Source organism: Indicator indicator, chromosome 8, assembly GCF_027791375.1.
Source record: "Indicator indicator isolate 239-I01 chromosome 8, UM_Iind_1.1, whole genome shotgun sequence".
Lineage (NCBI taxonomy): Eukaryota > Metazoa > Chordata > Aves > Piciformes > Indicatoridae > Indicator > Indicator indicator.
In genome coordinates this window covers 20,588,918-20,606,252 of record NC_072017.1, presented here as the reverse complement: position 1 = coordinate 20,606,252, position 17,335 = coordinate 20,588,918, and the positions used below count along the sequence as shown (strand labels likewise).

At 40.8% G+C, this 17,335-nt stretch overlaps 1 protein-coding gene across 1 annotated transcript; it reads left to right on the top strand.

Annotated features, from left to right (window-relative positions):
• Positions 1–13,344: 13,344 nt before the first annotated feature.
• On the top strand, positions 13,345–14,676 carry NPY5R (neuropeptide Y receptor Y5). Its single transcript, XM_054383259.1, has one exon. It carries the CDS (start codon positions 13,345–13,347, stop codon positions 14,674–14,676), a length of 1,332 nt encoding a protein of 443 aa, XP_054239234.1.
• Positions 14,677–17,335: the final 2,659 nt, after the last annotated feature.

The window sequence follows — 17,335 nt, the reverse complement described above, 5'->3', positions numbered from 1 at the left end:
CAATCTAACCAGCACACAACCACCTCCAGTCATGGGAAAGCAACTGCTGGGGAAACTCACCTTGCAACTGCTCTGCCTGTGTTGATCTGCTCAGGGGCTGGCTCAGGAAGCTGGATGGAGAAGAAGGATTAGGGAAAAGGGAAGGATCTTCTCGTATTCCTCCAGCTGGAGATCCTAAAGATTGATGAGAAAGGATGGAGACTTCCCCTTAAAGCTGAACTCCACCTTATCCCATTATCACATGATGGTGCTCTGCTGAGCAGGTCCTGAAAATCTTACTGCAAGCACATCACCTTTAAATTCCACATCTGGGGGTGGGTTGCCTAGTAATTCCGAAATAAATGCAATTAAATATTGAAACAAAAGAGGAGGGGGCAGAGCGCAGGGAAAAGCTCAGGAAGCGAGACAGTTTCAAATCGCTGTTTGGTTGTTTCAGCATTTTGACTGCAAGTTGTTGCCATCTTGTGGCCAAACTCAAGATGGGAATAAGAAGCTTTGTCGGAAAGGGGACGAGGCGATTTTTAAGTATAAGGGACAAGTTACAAAGTTCGAGGTTATCCTTTTAAACCAGTACAGCTAGCGTGTAGTCTGTTTAATGGTGGCTACATTAATAAGAATTGTCAGCTTGCTGTCCTTGCTATTTTTTTTTTTTCAGTTAGAAGCAATAAGAACCTATTTTAAATGTAAATTAAGTCAACAATCAAGCCTCCAAAATACAGCTATCACTGTGGCCCTTGTGGGTATTTTCCTGATTCATCCCAGACAAGTGGTTCACTATCCTGAATGACCTGTGGAAAAAGAGAAAGAGTTTTCTACAGGTTCATACAGAGCAGTGGGATATTCCAAAGAGCTGGAAGGGAAATGTACCCTTAAGAACAAAGAACAAATCTCCATAGTGAGATGCAGATCTGGAAAGGTGGTACCTGTTGCCTTGGCCAGTAATTCTATTTCTTTTGAAATTTCCAGTTTCCAGCAACCAGACTTTTTCTTTAACGCATCTGGTATGAGTAGTTCTGAAAACTGTTGCCAGCTATAGGAGGATAATTTATTGTTTACTGAACAAATTCCTAAAAATCAAAATGGAAAATTTTGTTTTACATTCACTCTTTTCATTATCCTGAACTACCTTGTTTTGTCACTCACAAAAAGCACTGATCTACTTCAGTGGGCATAAAACCCATCAAGTTTGAAAGTCTGAGCAAAATCACCCAGGTATACTGCAGGGCCACTTTGAAAATGCCCTGACAAACCCTGCAGGTTGTTTGAGAATTTTTAACTTCTTGGGAAACAGAAGCATCCTAACTCTTCCAAGGCTCCAGATTCAAGTGCAAGGAATTACATCTCCTTCTCTGGAGACTTTCAAAACCCACCTGGATGCATTCCTGTGCAGACTACCCTAAGTGATCCTGCTTTGGCAGGGGGGTTGGACCCGATGATCTCTTGAGGTCCCTGCCAGCCTCTGATATACTGTGATACTGTAATACATGCTCTTACATTCTCACCTTCGGGCACACTCATATGACAACACTGTTGCACTGTGGATAACTCTCAAGTGAGGAACCGTGATACTTATAGCTAAAAAATCAGTTGTACTTTTTTTTTTTTTTTTTTTTCAGCATGAGCCTCATGAGGAGGTGTTGGAATCCAGCACTAAGGCTGATATTTACACTGTATTTTCAGGAGCTCGACTCAACTGCATTGTAACTGCAGTGCTTTGCGTGAGAAAGGAAAGTGCAGGCATACTTCAAGGTTGCTATAAAGCAGGAGCTGGGCCACTGCTGGTATTTTAAAAGCAGCAGCCAGAAGGTAAGTGCAAGCTGTATAGAATGCCTCTCAAGAACTTCAGTCATACTTGGGTTCTTAACATGCACCAGTCTCCATCTGTGCAGAGTGAAGGTGAATACTCTGAGGCAGAGATCTACGCTGAAGATCCTGTGAAGAACATATTTATGTTTGAAGCAGTGACATTCTAGGACATGTTGAACTCGTGATCCATTCACCTTACAACTAAAAAAATAATTATTGTCCAATATAGAGGTTTTAAGAACATCAGATGTATTGGTAGGAAGGGAAAAAACTCTTTTTCTATGCTAGTATGATCTTACTACTTCCCGGTAATACTCTTGCCCACATGGGCAAGCTGGCCATTTGAAAAATTAAAATAAACATTACGTGATGCAGAACTGTAGTACTCTGCCAGCAGGTATTCAGAGCAGAGACATATTTTTAGGGCCTGTTTAGAATAAGAGGCTTTGGTCTACATGACAAAGTTCTGATAGTGGGGCAGGGCTTCAGGTGTGGCTCCTGTTAGAAGACACCAGGAGCTGCCCCAGTGTTGAACAGGCTATTTTCAGACAACTGCAAAATGGAGCCAGTAGTGTCCAAAGACGAGCCCAACAGCTGACGGTGCTCCTACACCGCCATACTTAAGAAAGGTAAAAATAACATACTTAAGAAAGGTAAAAAATGCTATGTACTTCACGTGAGAGAGGAGTGATAAAAACAAACAGCTCTTCAGATATCAAGGTCAGTGAAAAAAAGAGGAGGAGGAAGTATTTCTGGAGATGAAGCAGATATTCCCCTGCAACCCATGGAGGACCATGGTGGAGCAGATATCCATGCTGTGGTCTGTGGAGAGAAACCCACACAGAAGCTGATTTTCTAGCAGGAACTGTGACCCGTGGGAAACCCACATAAAAACAATCTGTTCCTGAAGCAAAAGGACCCATGCTGGAGCAGCTCCAGCCTGTGGGAAGGATCCAGGTTGAAGCAGTTCAGGAAGGACTGTATGCCATGGTCCACAGTGGACCAGGGGAACAGCATGAAGAGGAAGGAGCAGCAGAGACATGTGATGAACTGACCACACCCCATATTCTCCATCTCCCTGTCCCGCCAGGGTGGGTGTGAATGTAGAAGTGTCAGGAGGAAGGAGTAAGGTTGAGCCTAGGAAGTGTTATATTGGTCTTCTCTGAAGCACTTTGCATACATTTGAGCACTAAACCACACTAACAAATAACCACTGTAATGACAGTCTCTTTTCAAACTCTTCTCATTACAGATATATAAAATGCATGTCATGCAGTAAATGCCATAGCATCAAGGTAGGCTCTATAGGAAACTCAGGCTTTAGCAGTTCCTAGGTATTTTGTGCATCTTCAATCTCAACATCAAGCGTAGTGTCTCCATCTGGAGCATCAAGCTCTCAAAGACATCAAATGATTCTTCAGTAACTCTTCTATTGATTACCCCTGTCAGGACATGATAAAAGTGGAGTAGCAAGGTAGCCATTGTGTTAAAGATTATCCCCTTCCAGGAAGTAAATTATTTCAGTGCATCAAAGACACCCTGGACTGGAAGGCTGTGTTTGTGTGTTTCTGTGTGTGAAAGCATGAAGAAAGCAGGAAGAGTGTAAGTAAAATAAACAAGCACAGTATCTGAGCTAAGGAAACAGACCAGCTTGAGTAAAAGAATACAGAATTTCTCTGAAGAAAAAGCACTGAGAAGGGAATAAGATACTTTTAAGAAACACATAATAAAAAATACACCAAGAGATTGGTCCATTAAAATTCACTTTCACTATAACTCAAAAAATTGAAAACATGCCATAAAATGAGGCTGCTACTTCCATTACAATGTATTGTCATGTGTTCAGGTAATGCAGTCCCTCTGTAAAACTTAAATCCACCAAGTGTAAGAACACCACAAGAGTAGCTTGTGGTTTCTATTCTATATAAACCAAACTTTAGCCAGCACTAGGGAAATTAATGGAAATGCCCTCTGAAGGTTTTTTATCTTTATTGTTATTGTTTTCATTTTCTAGTAATGAATGTCAATACCATTGAAATACTTGCATTTCACATTACACTGTTCTCAGATAAAGGAACTCACACTCCTTGGGGCAGAACTCTGTCATCAGTAGACTAAATAGGTGTTTTCTTGTCAAGTACAGGGAGAATAGCAACAAGTTCTCTGTTTGGCTAAGAGACTGCAACTGACACCAAATATAACAACGCTCCATTTAACTCCTAATGTCATATACCTAAAGAAGTTGTGTGAATAATTACGTGGTTAATCTCTGCTAAGAGTCTTATTGCTGTGTCTTCATTTTCAACAATACAGCCAAAGTAACTAGTGTAAAGCTATTCTGATCATACAGTGTTACTTAAAGACTGCTCAAGGTATAAACTAAATTATATCCACCTGATTAAAAGACTTAGTCATTACTTTCTGCTACAGCTACCTCACTCTGTCCATTTAGGGTTCAAACTCATGTACACTCATATACAAGCTCTTGTCTGGCTTCGTATGAAGCAGAAATAGGCCCTGTGCTTATCTATGATCATCCACAAGGGGCATTAATAGTCCAGAAGTATAACATCAGCCAACAAATGTGATGACACATTAGGCAGCAAAAATTATCAATTAACATGCTCACTTTTGGAAGTATTTTATTACCTAGCCAACAGATATCCTGCCTTTTATCACAAAGATGCCAACCACTGCAATCCCTTTAGTAGTCCAAGGCTCACTGCATTCACGCCCAGTTGCTTTATGCAAGTTAAGAATCTGCGAAAGGGCTGGGCCATACAGAAGCCATACATTAATGGTAATTTTGATAACATTTTGCAATAGTAATTTATTTTTGTGGGGATGAACAACTGGTTTCATGTGTGGAAACAATTCTGACCAACAGAAGTGCTTTATATTGATCTCACAAAATGTGTCACACTCTGTAGTATCCATGTCTTAACCTTTAATCTTGCCCAAGCATAGGTGCTCCATTGGTTGCAAACTTTACAGTAACATTAGACAGACTCAGGATGATTGTCTACATGCTGCAGAATTTGGACATTAGGTAGCTTCAGCTCTGACTTTTTGTGGCATTCATCAGTTCTCACCAACTTCTATTGGAGATTTGAGTCTTTGTGTCTTTCACAGTTAGCCTTTAGAGGCTAAATTTTCTCATATACTACAATGATACTCTCAAAACAAAGATACATTGAGGAATGCAGTAAGAAACATGCCAAAAAAAAATTTTTGCATTCATATAACAGAATTCTTTCCTATATTTTCTGTCGTGCCCTTCTGACTCAGAAATCTCAGCTTCCTCTCTCTAACGTGCTATTTTTCTTCTCCAGCTCCTCTTTGCATCATCACCACTTCATACTTCCTTGAGGGATCCTCTATGGTTTCAATAACCCTAAGGAGGCTGGTTTCTAGGGAACTTGTACTTTGGTTCTGTTGTTAGTCCTGACATTAAATATTTCTGATGTCATTACCTTTCCTATCTAGATCATCTACTTTATTATTCAGTAGTATTACTGGCAAGGCAGAAGAACACAAACAGTACAAAGGAAAAAATTATAATGGTCTGAACAATAGTAATTGCCTCTGATGTGCACAAATACCAGGGATGAATTGTCCAAATTCAGCAGAGAGAAATCTGGCGTTATTTGTGGGGGGAAGGGAAGAAGAAGGGGGGAAGGAGGTACAGGGGTGCAATCCAAACAAAACCACACCTGATAGTACATTACTGGTTGATGAGCCCTCCTGAAAGAAGACAATTAATAAAATAACTATGATGTTTTATTCTGCCAGAAAACTGCTTTGTGGAAGGAATACATGCACTGATTGCTCCTGCTAAGGAGCATGTCATTTATGAAGGCTGTTTGGAAAACCGTAGTAGGTAACTGCCTGCTTTAGAAAGTCAGCATAGAGGTAGGCTGCTTGCACGTTTAATGAAGGTACAAAGACATGCCACATAAATCATAGTTGTACAATGCAAGAAACCATAATTTCCACCTGTTGGCTCTGCCAGCGCATTTAGATCATTTTTTTTAAAGGCACTGTCAGTCTGCTGTAGCCAGATATTTTCATAGGAAGACACAGTGTCTCTAAAATTTCCCTCTTTCCAGGAGGGAACTTCCACTTCAAGAAGTGGAGCTTGCAATGTGCAAATCTTCCCTAGAACAAAGGACACCTCAGTAAACTGGTGCCCTGGGAGGTGGTCTTAATTCTCCCCACCATCACAGACTAGAACCAGGGTGAGTTTCTGTGTTCATAGTAAATATTTCTGTGAAAAGCTTCAAAGCCATCAGTGTTAAGTGGGAACATGGTCAGAAATGCTAAGAACAGCTTCTCAGCCCCAGACCGGAGTAATTTGTTTCTCCTTTGTGACTAATAGGAGAGCTGTCTTTAAACGATGCGATGGATTGGCACATCACTTCTACCTGGCAGCTCCCTGCGCTCCACTTGCACATGCAGTGATTCACCAGCAGTGGGTGGTGAATAATGCTGAAACGGGAGAGAGATGGGACGCAATCTTCCTCAAAATCCCGAGCTCATCTGTCGAAGATTAATTGCTCCTTGATCACTTACCCTGAGTTAATTTTAATCTAATTTAAATAAGGAACCTAACTGGACTTTCTGAATACAATATGGTTGGTCCAGCTGTTTAGTCTTTTGCTGGTATGGTCCTTCACAGGCTAATTATACTGCCAGCTTTTCTGCAGTGCTGTGTTAATATTAACTGTCAAAGAAGTGCCTTGGAAAAATGAGAAAGTCATTACATTTTTGTGTCAGAATCTGCCACTTGTGCTCCCAGAGACCTGCACGTCACTCAGTTCTTCAGCAGCCCTGTAATTGGACTATGATCAATGACTCTTCTTGTGCTAGAAGATAGCAGCTGGTGAGAACAGCAGAATTTGTCTTTTCATGCTTTGTGCTATGACATACCCATCAGTTTTCACACTTTAAAACATCACTCATTTAACAAAATGCCCTGCCTTCCCACTGATGGCCCAGGTAAAATTAAAACGACCCTTCAGATATTTGCCTTTGTAAGAACTGAGTTACTCAATCCAGGAAGGAAAACTATTTGGGGGAAATCCATCACTTCCCACCTGTTCTAAAACAATGGCAAAAATTAGAGGGTGTCTGAGCAGCCTGGATAAATACAGCCAGAGCTCCGCGGCAGCCGAAGTGAGTGGGACCAGGGAGGGCTCAGGTCTCTGCCTGGCTGTGCTCATGCTTCCCCATGTCCCACGACACGTAGCGCATTCCTTTCCTGAATTCAGAGCGAGACACCGAGAACATCTCTTAAATGCCGGCGAGCGCGTGTGTGTTTACAGTTTCGCTGCATTTCCATGGAAACTCTAACTACCGAACCGAGCGCGGCCGGAATCGCAAGCTCCAGGTACCGCCCGGAACGGCCTCCCGAGATGCGCCCGCGCGACGGCCCCAGACCTGACCCCGCTAGCGCCCTGCCCAGCAGTGAGTGTGGCGCCCGGCACTGCTGGTGGCTTCGCGCCGCGGGGCCCAGCCCTCGGCCGCAGGAGAGCCCTGCCGCTGCACCTGTGTAAGATGCGCCGCCAGACAGCCGGGGGACTGCGCGCGTCCCCCGGCTCCCGGGGAGCCGTGTTCCCCGTACCGCGGTGCGGGCCGGAGCTATGAGTGCTGCGCGCCTCGCCCTGCACCCGCGACACGCAGCGCGGCCCCTTCCGCTTACCACCGCCGCAAAACCCCGAGGTAACGCTGCGCGGGGCGCGGAGCTGCCGCGCAGGGAGCCCCGCGGCCACGGCGGGACCAGGCACCCTCCCCGCGGGGGATGGCTGCACAACTTTGCGCGGGCTAACGCGCTGCCAGCACGGAACTGTCTGTGCGTCACCGCAGCCTCAGGGCTTCGGTTGCCCTGGCCCCGGCCCGGCCCCGGCGGCTGCAGGGAGCCCGGGGTTCCTGGCTGAGGGCGGGTGCGTGGTTTGGGACGTAGGGAGATTCGGAGCGCACATTACAAAGTGATTCCCTAGTGAGGTGTGGAAGGGCCAAAATAAGTCTGTCTAGTTTGGTTTTTTTTTTTTTTTTTTTTTTTTTTTTTTTGTGGTTGGTTTGTTGTACTTTTTTTGTGTTGCCTTTTTCTTTTTCTTTTTCTTTTTTTTTTTTTAAACCTTCCTTCACAAGTCAGGAGCTGCTGTGCTCCCTGGTGTAAAATGTAGTCATGCATTTGAAGTTTTCGGTTCTGGCCAAAATATACCCTATTAGATCGCATACCATTTCCTTGGAGCTGGAGAAACAATCTTAGTAGTTGGCTTTTGCTTATCTGGGGAGACTGTGTTTTTATTTCCAGAATAATGTTGCAATTCTCAGATACATAGAGAGGCATATACCATTATCATGCACAACAATCTCCTTGTCTGGATTTCTGAATTAATCTCATTCCTTTGAATTCTTCGAGGTTCTTGAACTAATTTTTTGCTGTTGCGTGTAATGAACAAGAACATTTGTAGCGGCAGCATTTCACCTTTTTAGCTTGTGAGGTTTTTAAGGCCAGGCTGGATGTAGCTCTGAGCAACCTGATCTAGTGGGAGGTGTCCCTGCCCATGGCAGTGGGGTTGGAATTAGATAATCCTTGAGGTCCCTTCCAACCCTAACAGTTCTGTGATTGCAAGTCTTCAGTGGCTTCAGTTTTTGGCTCAGACATTATCTCAGTCTTTAATGATGTCAGCACATCCATTTCTCAAGTAGCAACAGTGTAACTCTTCTTTAAGCTTAGGTGGTTACAGCCTGTCATATTAACTATGTATAACTGTGCAGAAATTGAGAGACTTTCTTTGACGTTATTTTCTGTACAGCCCTGACACCACTCCAATATTATGGGTGCAGAACGATTGCATTTCTTAAGGGAATTTTCACATTTTGCTTCCTTTCTATATGTGTTCATCTTTATTTATTTTTAAGACCAAGAAAGGTCTCCTAAGGCTGTACATTTTTCACTGCTGTAATGATTAGTTGTCCTGTTACACAGACTGAACTGACTAGGCTAATCAGGGACCAGCGGTCAGAGTCAACTTAGCACTGATATCGAAGGGTAAAAACTCTTATGCATTAATAAACCTTAGTATAAGTATCTCATCTAGTAAAAGGAGTATTTTCTGACAGAAAAATTGCCTTCAGAGGAGTATGGTTGCCTGCCTATCTTTTGTGTTCTTGAAAATGTCACAGAATTACAGAATGTCCCCTTAGATATGGAGAGAAAGAGAAGTATCTAGCCTATTCACTCTCTTAAATTGTGATTTTTAAATTTTGCATTTTAAATTATATCTTTAAGTAGTGAGATTAATTATAAGACTTAAAACATATTAAACTAGCGTATTTTGGATTATGTGGTACCTCTAACCCAGCTAAACCAAAACAATGGCTTAAATTCTCCGTCACTCGGGCCTTAGATAAGCTGCAACTGAAAATTTCTCCGAAGCATGGTTTTGGGGAAAGCTAGAGTCATAGTAATCAGACAGTCACACTGAGATATATCTCAAATGAATGTGATTTAAGGAGGTATTATTTGAAATCTTTCAAGGTCACGATACACCAGCTTTCATAAAATACATTTTACTGTAAAAGGTAACCACAAATACTACTCATGTTTAATTTTAACTGCATTCATTTGATTCTTACAATAAATATTCAAAACCACCTTGGATCCTGCCACAAAGCTGCAATCCCTTCTGCCTTGTGCAGCCTAGTCTTCTGTCTCAGGTGTCCCATTGAAACTAAATAAGACTTAAGCAAACCCACTTCGAGTTCACAGGGTGTGATCTCATACAAATGTAGCTGAGCACAGTCTTGGGGATCATACACAGACTAGGAACACAGAAAGAGGACCTCATTTGCTTGACTAATTGATGTAGAAAATGAAAGTGATCCATCTTTTGGAGTTGACAGCTAGAAAATCTCCATCAGGTGCCTTCAAAATGTTCTTGAAAACATGCACAAGATCACTCTGGTACTGTGGTGCATTCAGTTGAGAAATGCACTTCAAACATGAGGGGGACATTTTCAAAATCAGCTGTTAAACTGTGTTTCCCACAGCAGGATTTTCAGGAATCTTAATTTCTCTGAAAACTACATCCACGTGCCTCACCGTGATTGACCAAGCGACGAGAGGAGAGTGAGCGGATCCCCCAAAATAGAAGCAGCTGTTTAAACAAAGCAGGAAGATAAATGCCAGTAAGTGCACACAGCCTTGTGAAATCAGTGGTATGCTAATATGTTTGGGGACTGAAGATCAATGATATGAGAAAACCACTTTTTGGATTTTTTCTGGCAGTGGTACTCAAGCTGAGAAAGCAACTGGTTTTATCAGGAGAGGAAGCTCAGAGAGCAAGAGATTCACTTGACATTTTTTGAAACTTTTCGGGAAACTTCTGCTTTCATTTCACACAATCAAAATGAAAATAAAATTCTCTTTGGGCATTTTGCAAAGGTAACTTCTGTTAGCACAGCAATTCTCTGTTGAGGCCAGCAGGTTATAATCTTATTCCCTCCTTTTGTCTTTCTGTCACTTTGAAACTGTGACTACAGGCAGATGCTGCAGAAGAGTGGTGGCCCAAGCATGCAGGCAGGGCCTGACTAGAGCATATTGTGGCTTCTTCCAGTTCTCCTTCCTCATTGGAATAAGGACGTATGGTGGGGGAGGTGGCACCTGCTCAACTCTCAGAAAAGGCAGAAGGCAGCCATATCACAAGGGGGTGGAGCTGGAGAGCCTACACTGAGCTTCAGAGGCACTCTTGCTAAGCTTCTTCCATATTGATGTGTGTATTTGGTTTGGCTGAGATGGAGATAATTCTCCCCAGAGGTTCGTTTTGCAGTGGTGTAGCTGGGTGTTGGTAACACACCAGTGTTTTGGCTACTGCTGAGCCAAGCACTAGGGCTGTGCTTTTCCATTTTCCCTGCCAACAGTAGGCTGAGGGGTGGCCAAGATCTAGGGAAGGGACACAGTGGGGCCAGCTGACCCAAACTGTCCAAAGGGGTATTCCATACCGTATGACATCAGCTCAAATAGAAAAGCTAGCTGAAAGAAGGAAGTGTGGGGGCATTTGTTGATAGCATCTGTCCTCTGGAGCAACCGCTACGTGTATTGAAGCCCTGCTTCCAGAGAGTGACTGAACATCATCTCCTGATGGGAAGTAGAGAATAACATCTTTGCTTGCTTCTGCTTCCACATATGGGCTTTGCTTTTGCTTTTCATCCTATTAAATTACTTCTATTTTGACTCACGGGCCTTTGGTTATGTTTTCCCTCTCCCCTGTCCATCTAAGAAGGGGAGTGATGGAGTGGTGTTGGTGGGCATCTGGCTCCCTGCCAGGGTGAAACCACTACAATGTGTCTTAACAAAATATGCCTACTTCAGCAAAACCAGCATATTCACTTTTTGTTTTCACAGAGTTCTATCAAAACCACAATGAACAGTTCTGCTGAGGCTGTACTGCAAGAACTTTATGTGTAGAAATCCACAGAACTTGGCAACAATCTTTCAAGTAAAATTTTAAGAAGTGGGAAAACATTCATGTAATAAAAACACACTTTTTTTTTTTTCATTTTTTTCCCCTTGGGTTTAATCTTAGCATTACCTGTATGGAATATAAGTTTCTACAAGAGAAAATAATTATGATGCATTTGAGTTGAGAGTCTTCCATTTCACTTACGGTCACCCAAAGCTGAAAGTGGCAGTAGGAAATAACAGCAACACCACCACCTTTTTTCTTTCCAGTTATCTTAATTAGAATTCATTGGTTTAAACTAAGAAAAATGTAATGAAAGTATACAGTTTCTCTTCAAATCGGAGCAGATAATTAAAATGGAATGGACTGACCAGATAGAGAGTGTTATCTACCAGTAGGAATGCTGCTTCTTTCTCCACACACTGATCAGTCTAAGATCAACCAGTATCACCAAAAGGTCTAGGGAAGAAGCTGCAGGTTTTGTATGGGGATCAAATCTTCCACACGCACATAGCTGCTATCGTAAGTTAAGCATTGGTGTACATTGTTACTTCTCAGTATGACCTTTGGGCAGATACAACTATGTGTGGGAATTTAACTTACTGAAAATACCTATAGGTACTGTGAAAGCAATCCTAATCACACAGGTTAATCCTGTTAGAGTAAGTAGTTAGAAGACTACACAGAATGATCCCTCAGCACAGAGTTACTTATGCAGGCACATGTAATTATCAAAAGGCTTATTCCTTCAGAGTCATCACCACTTTAGGAGTATTGTAAGAGGTTTTTGAGGATTTTTGAATCTCAGGATGGTTACTGGATTTCCTCCCCTCTCTTATTCGTTGTCTTATTCTCAGTCAATGACTGATTGATTAGTAAAGAAGATTTGGACAGATTCAGTTCTTGAATAATGAGTCTTCATTTCCCTTAGTTAAATGACTCCTGACTTGTTTCAAAACTGCTGTCAGACAATGGGATGCTCAACTAGTAATGCTTTCTGAATGTGTGAAATATAAACTGCAAAAGGAACGTGACCAAGCCAAAGGAAAATTGTCCAGAATTACACTCATGTCTTTTTCATTATTAACTCCTCAGTTATATGCAAGGGTTTTTCCTACACACTTCCCAGCTAAGATACATATGGTAGTGCAAAGATAATAGAATGTTCACTCTGAAAATATTAGAGAATATTTCATACTGAAATGCAATGTATAGTTGAAATGGCTTCATGAATCAAAACAGAATTTGCAAATTGCAGATGTGTGCACACACTGCAAAAAGCATCAGTCATGACAAAACCTGTTGTTTCTACATGTCGAATAAAAGGAAAAAATTATAAAGGTAGCACATAATAGGGACATAATTCATTAGGCTGAGGTAGTGGAATGTAGTTCATCCAGGGAAGAGCTCTGCTGTAGTTATCTCAGACAAAAGTGTGGTTGAGTAACATTTAGAGAATGGAAAGAAATTTCATCTGATTTTGGAAGTCACTGCGGTCCACAGTTCACACTGGTATCAGATGAGTACTAGCAACAGTTAAAATACATTCATCATTAAATAGAAGATGGCTTGTATATGCACCACGTCATATATTTTCAGGTACTCTCATTATAATTTGCTGCCATGTAAGGCACATGGCCAGATGGTGATTGTAATTTACTTACTCATATTAATGAGTTGTTATCCACATGAGTAATCTCACTGACTAAATGGATTGGTTTAGCAGCTAACTGCTCCCTTATGGAAAGGCTGACAATATGGTCTAGAGCAAAGCATAGTTAAAAAGGTAGCATCATAATGCAGAATCTTAAATTGTCAACATCCCATGTGAGCAGCCAGGTAGGAGGCCTATGTATGCTGAACACCACATGATAAAACCTAGAAAACTAATCTGCGTTTACCTGAATTTGCACAGGATCTGCCTTACAGTAGAATAATACAATATTAGTCTATTTGCATTAAGGTGATACAAGGTAAATTTATGTTCCTTCACTTTCTGATTAACACCAGTATCATCCTTCCTTCAGATGCTAATTAATGCCTTTCTTGTTTTAAGCAGCACTCTAAAATGGATTTAGGATTCAAAGACCATAACAACAGAACACCTAGCAAGAATACATCTGCTACTACAAAGAATTTTTCTGCCTGGGAAGATTACAAGAGTAGTGTTGATGACATACAGTACTTTCTTATTGGGCTGTACACACTTATAAGTCTGGCTGGTTTTATGGGAAATCTGCTTATATTAGCAGCTCTACTAAAGCGTAAGCAGAAGACAATAATAAACATTCTTATTGGTAGCTTGGCCTTTTCTGACATCTTAGTTGTGCTCTTTTGTTCGCCTTTCACTCTGACATCTGTCCTGCTTGACCAATGGATGTTTGGCACTGTCATGTGCCACATGATGCCCTTCCTCCAGTGTGCATCAGTTCTAGTTTCAACTTTAATGTTAATATCAATTGCTGCAGTCAGGTACCGTATGATAAAATACCCCCTTTCTAGCAATTTATCATCAAAACAAGGCTATTTCTTAATAGTGACTATCTGGGCCCTTGGCTTCGCCATTTGCTCCCCTCTGCCAGTTTTCCACAAAATTGTGGACCTCAGCAAAAGTCTGAATTTAGAGGCACTGGAGAACAGGCTCCTGTGTATTGAGTCGTGGCCTTCTGATTCCTACAGAATTGCCTTTACATTAGCCTTATTGTTCATGCAGTATATATTGCCACTGGTCTGTTTAACTGCTAGTCACACCAGTGTCTGCAGGAGCATAGGTTCCAGACTATCGAACAAGGAAAACAGGTTTGAAGAAAAAGAGATGATAAACCTAACACTTCATCCATCTAAGAGTGCCAGCGTGCAGGTGCAGCCCTCCAGCCATTCCAGGTGGAGCTGCACCTTTGGTAGAAAGCACCACAGAAGATACAGTAAAAAGACTTCAAGTGTGATGCCAGCTATTTCAAGGCATCATCAGGATACTCATTCCAGAGACCTCCCAGAAACCTCTGGCACAGAAAAAAGCCACCTCTCTTCCTCCAATAAATTTATCCCTGGGATACCTGTTTGCTTTGAGATGAAACCAGAAGAAAACACTCAGATCCAGGACATGATTACAGTATCCCAATCCATCATCAGAATTAAGACAAGATCTAGGAGAGTTTTTTGCAGACTGACAGTGCTAATCTTAGTTTTCGGTTTCAGTTGGATGCCTCTTCACCTTTTCCACATTGTGACAGATTTTAATGCCACTCTCATTTCTAACAGACATTTTAAATTAGTATATTGCATATGCCATTTACTAGGTATGATGTCCTGCTGCTTGAATCCCATCCTCTATGGGTTCCTTAACAACAGCATAAAAGCTGATTTAATGTCCCTTATTCCATGCTGCCAAATACCATGATTTTATGTGCCCCAGGTTACAATAAAACAAGTCTGGCTTTCAAGCATACTGACATGTATAGCTGCAAAAGCTAAAGTTGGTTGTTTTAGTCAGATTTGGTTGTGATTAGTAGTATTTTGTGCAAATGAATAGCTCTATGGCTGCATGTATTTCTTGCACTGGACAGAAATATATGCATGTGCTATGATATTCCTCTGCCTGTTACACATAGGAAATCATGTCCAGTGTACCAAACCTAAATGCCATTTTCATTACCTGAAGTATTGACAACCTGTGTTTTTGAATTATACAGATTATGTAATGAGTAATAGATGTAAGACTACTTAGATACAGCAGTTTTAACTGTCAAAAACCTTTAATAAAATACATACCATTTACTAAATAACTATTGTTGAGACTATTTCAGTGACAACTTTGACTGTTTTCTAAGATAATTAAACATCTCTTCCTGGATGTGATTAGAATTTCTTTTTCCTTAGGTCTTTGACTCATACCTTGCTGATTCTCAGGTTGCCTTATTCCCTGGAATGAATTTTGGGTAGTTGTTCTTGTCTAGATTGTCTCTATTGCAATTTGTTTATCAGTACAACCTATCTCTGATGTCTTTAGCCAGTTTTTATTGTGCCTTGTTATTTTATGTAATTTTCCACCAAGCCTGAACTTGTCTGTAGTTATGCCTTTGTTCTTACAGTGATGACTCCCCTGAAAATACAACATGCCTCTCTGATCAGAGTAAGCCTTCATTTCCTAAGTGATAGTGGAAAGAAAAAGAAAATGGAAAGACAGCAGGATCTGTTTCTTTTCCTTTACTGAAAATCAAAAGCTTACTGTACTTCATTATAGGTGACCCACTTGCTTTGGAGAGATGCCACAGCTTTTAAATAAACGTACACGCGTGCATGTGCACACACACCATGCACACACCATGCACAAGCACACAGGTTTTCTGCATCTCCTTCCCCTCTCTCCATTTCTCCTTTTTAACAAGACTGGTACTTTTCCTTCCAAATTTGAAGCATATGCATCTTCCCTAAGGGAGTCATATTACCTCTCACACTACAAATGCAAAGTGTGTACACATTAGATAGATAGATAGATATACACATAAATATTCTTGTCCCCCTTCCTGGATTACTCTAACTTAATATCTGCCCTCAGGATTCAGTAAATGTACAAAGCCTCTGCCCTGAATTTTAACCTGTAAAACCTCTCCACAGGCCTAGCTGCTGATTATTTCTTTCTCTCTGCTAAGGTTTATAATCCAATAGGCTTTTTTATATAGCCTTTCTAGGCTGAGAAATAAAGTTATTATTTTCATAAATGAGTGGATGGGAAAGGTCATTGTGCACTTTTTGCCTCAGGATACTTCTCTTCCAGTTAGTCTTTAGAAGTGAAAACAGTTATTTTATTTTGAGAATCATCGAATTAATTTTATCACGCTGCTAGGATCCTGAGACCTTTTTTCCCCAAGCTATCATCTGCTAAGGAGTTTATTACATACCAGTGGATAACATCTTTGCTTCTATCATTAAGGTATTTCCCTGAAGTCTAGTTCCCAGTAACCCATTTTTCTTTGTTTTTGCTAGTGATATACTCTAATAGTTTTTTTCTGGACACTATTGCATCCTGTGGATTATTACCTCCTAAAAAACCTAGTGTGTCATTTTATAGAGCACAAATGGTACAGAATACAGGATATTGGAACAACAGGTTTTAGAATAGCTTTAAGATTTTTAAAAATAGTTTAATTAAACAATATAGTTAATTTTTGTATACAAACTTCAGAAAAAGTTTAACTAGATCCATAGCCAGAAAACAATGATGCAGCTCTACAGGAGTTATAGCAGTTTATGCCCTATTTATGTCTACAGAATTTCATGTCATTGCAATATATCATTTAACCTTATTTATACCATGTGAGGTCACCAAGAGTGTAAGACAGTAAGAAAGTAGTCAGTTGTTTCAGTTTGAAATATTCCCTTCTAGCTTTTAAAAATTTATTGCTATTCTTTTCTACTTGCTATTTATTTTCTATTCATTTCTTTATATACATTCAGAATTTTACCCCTCTTTAACTCCTACATTTGGGGTTGTTATTAAAATATAAAAGACCTGTTTAGTAATTTTTTGGATAAAATTCTACTCATTTTACTGTATATAATACACAGAATTATCCTAGGACTTGAATACGGCCTTCCTCTAGTTTCAGAGGTGCACGAAGCTTGGTCTGTACACTGGTGATTTTATATGAGCCCTATCCCTGAATGCAGTCAATACTCTGCTCTCAACACTAATCAAAGGACCACAATTAGAATTTGTCAGTAAAGAATTAAATCAAGGCAGCTACTGAACTCCTTTAGTCCTGTGACATTTATACCTGTTGCTTTCTGTTTTTTTTTAGAGTGGGAGAATGTTTATTTTCTGTTTGCTTATAGAGCAATCATTATGTTTTGACATCTCCACAATATCAGTGTCTTTCCTCTGAAGTGTTAACCAAAAGTAAAACAACTTTTCCACCTTCCTTCAACAGCCATCATAACTTGCTCCCAGTACCAGCAAGGGATACATAAGAGGCAGACAGTAGCAAGTGAAATCAGTAATTTCTGTGAACAGGAGGGCAAACATCTAAAACATCCATTTAAAGTTTTCCCAATCTGGA

Coding starts and splice junctions, on each gene's coding strand:
- NPY5R (XM_054383259.1), top strand. CDS start 13,345: ATGGATTTAGGATTCAAAGACCATAACAACAGAACACCTAGCAAGAAT.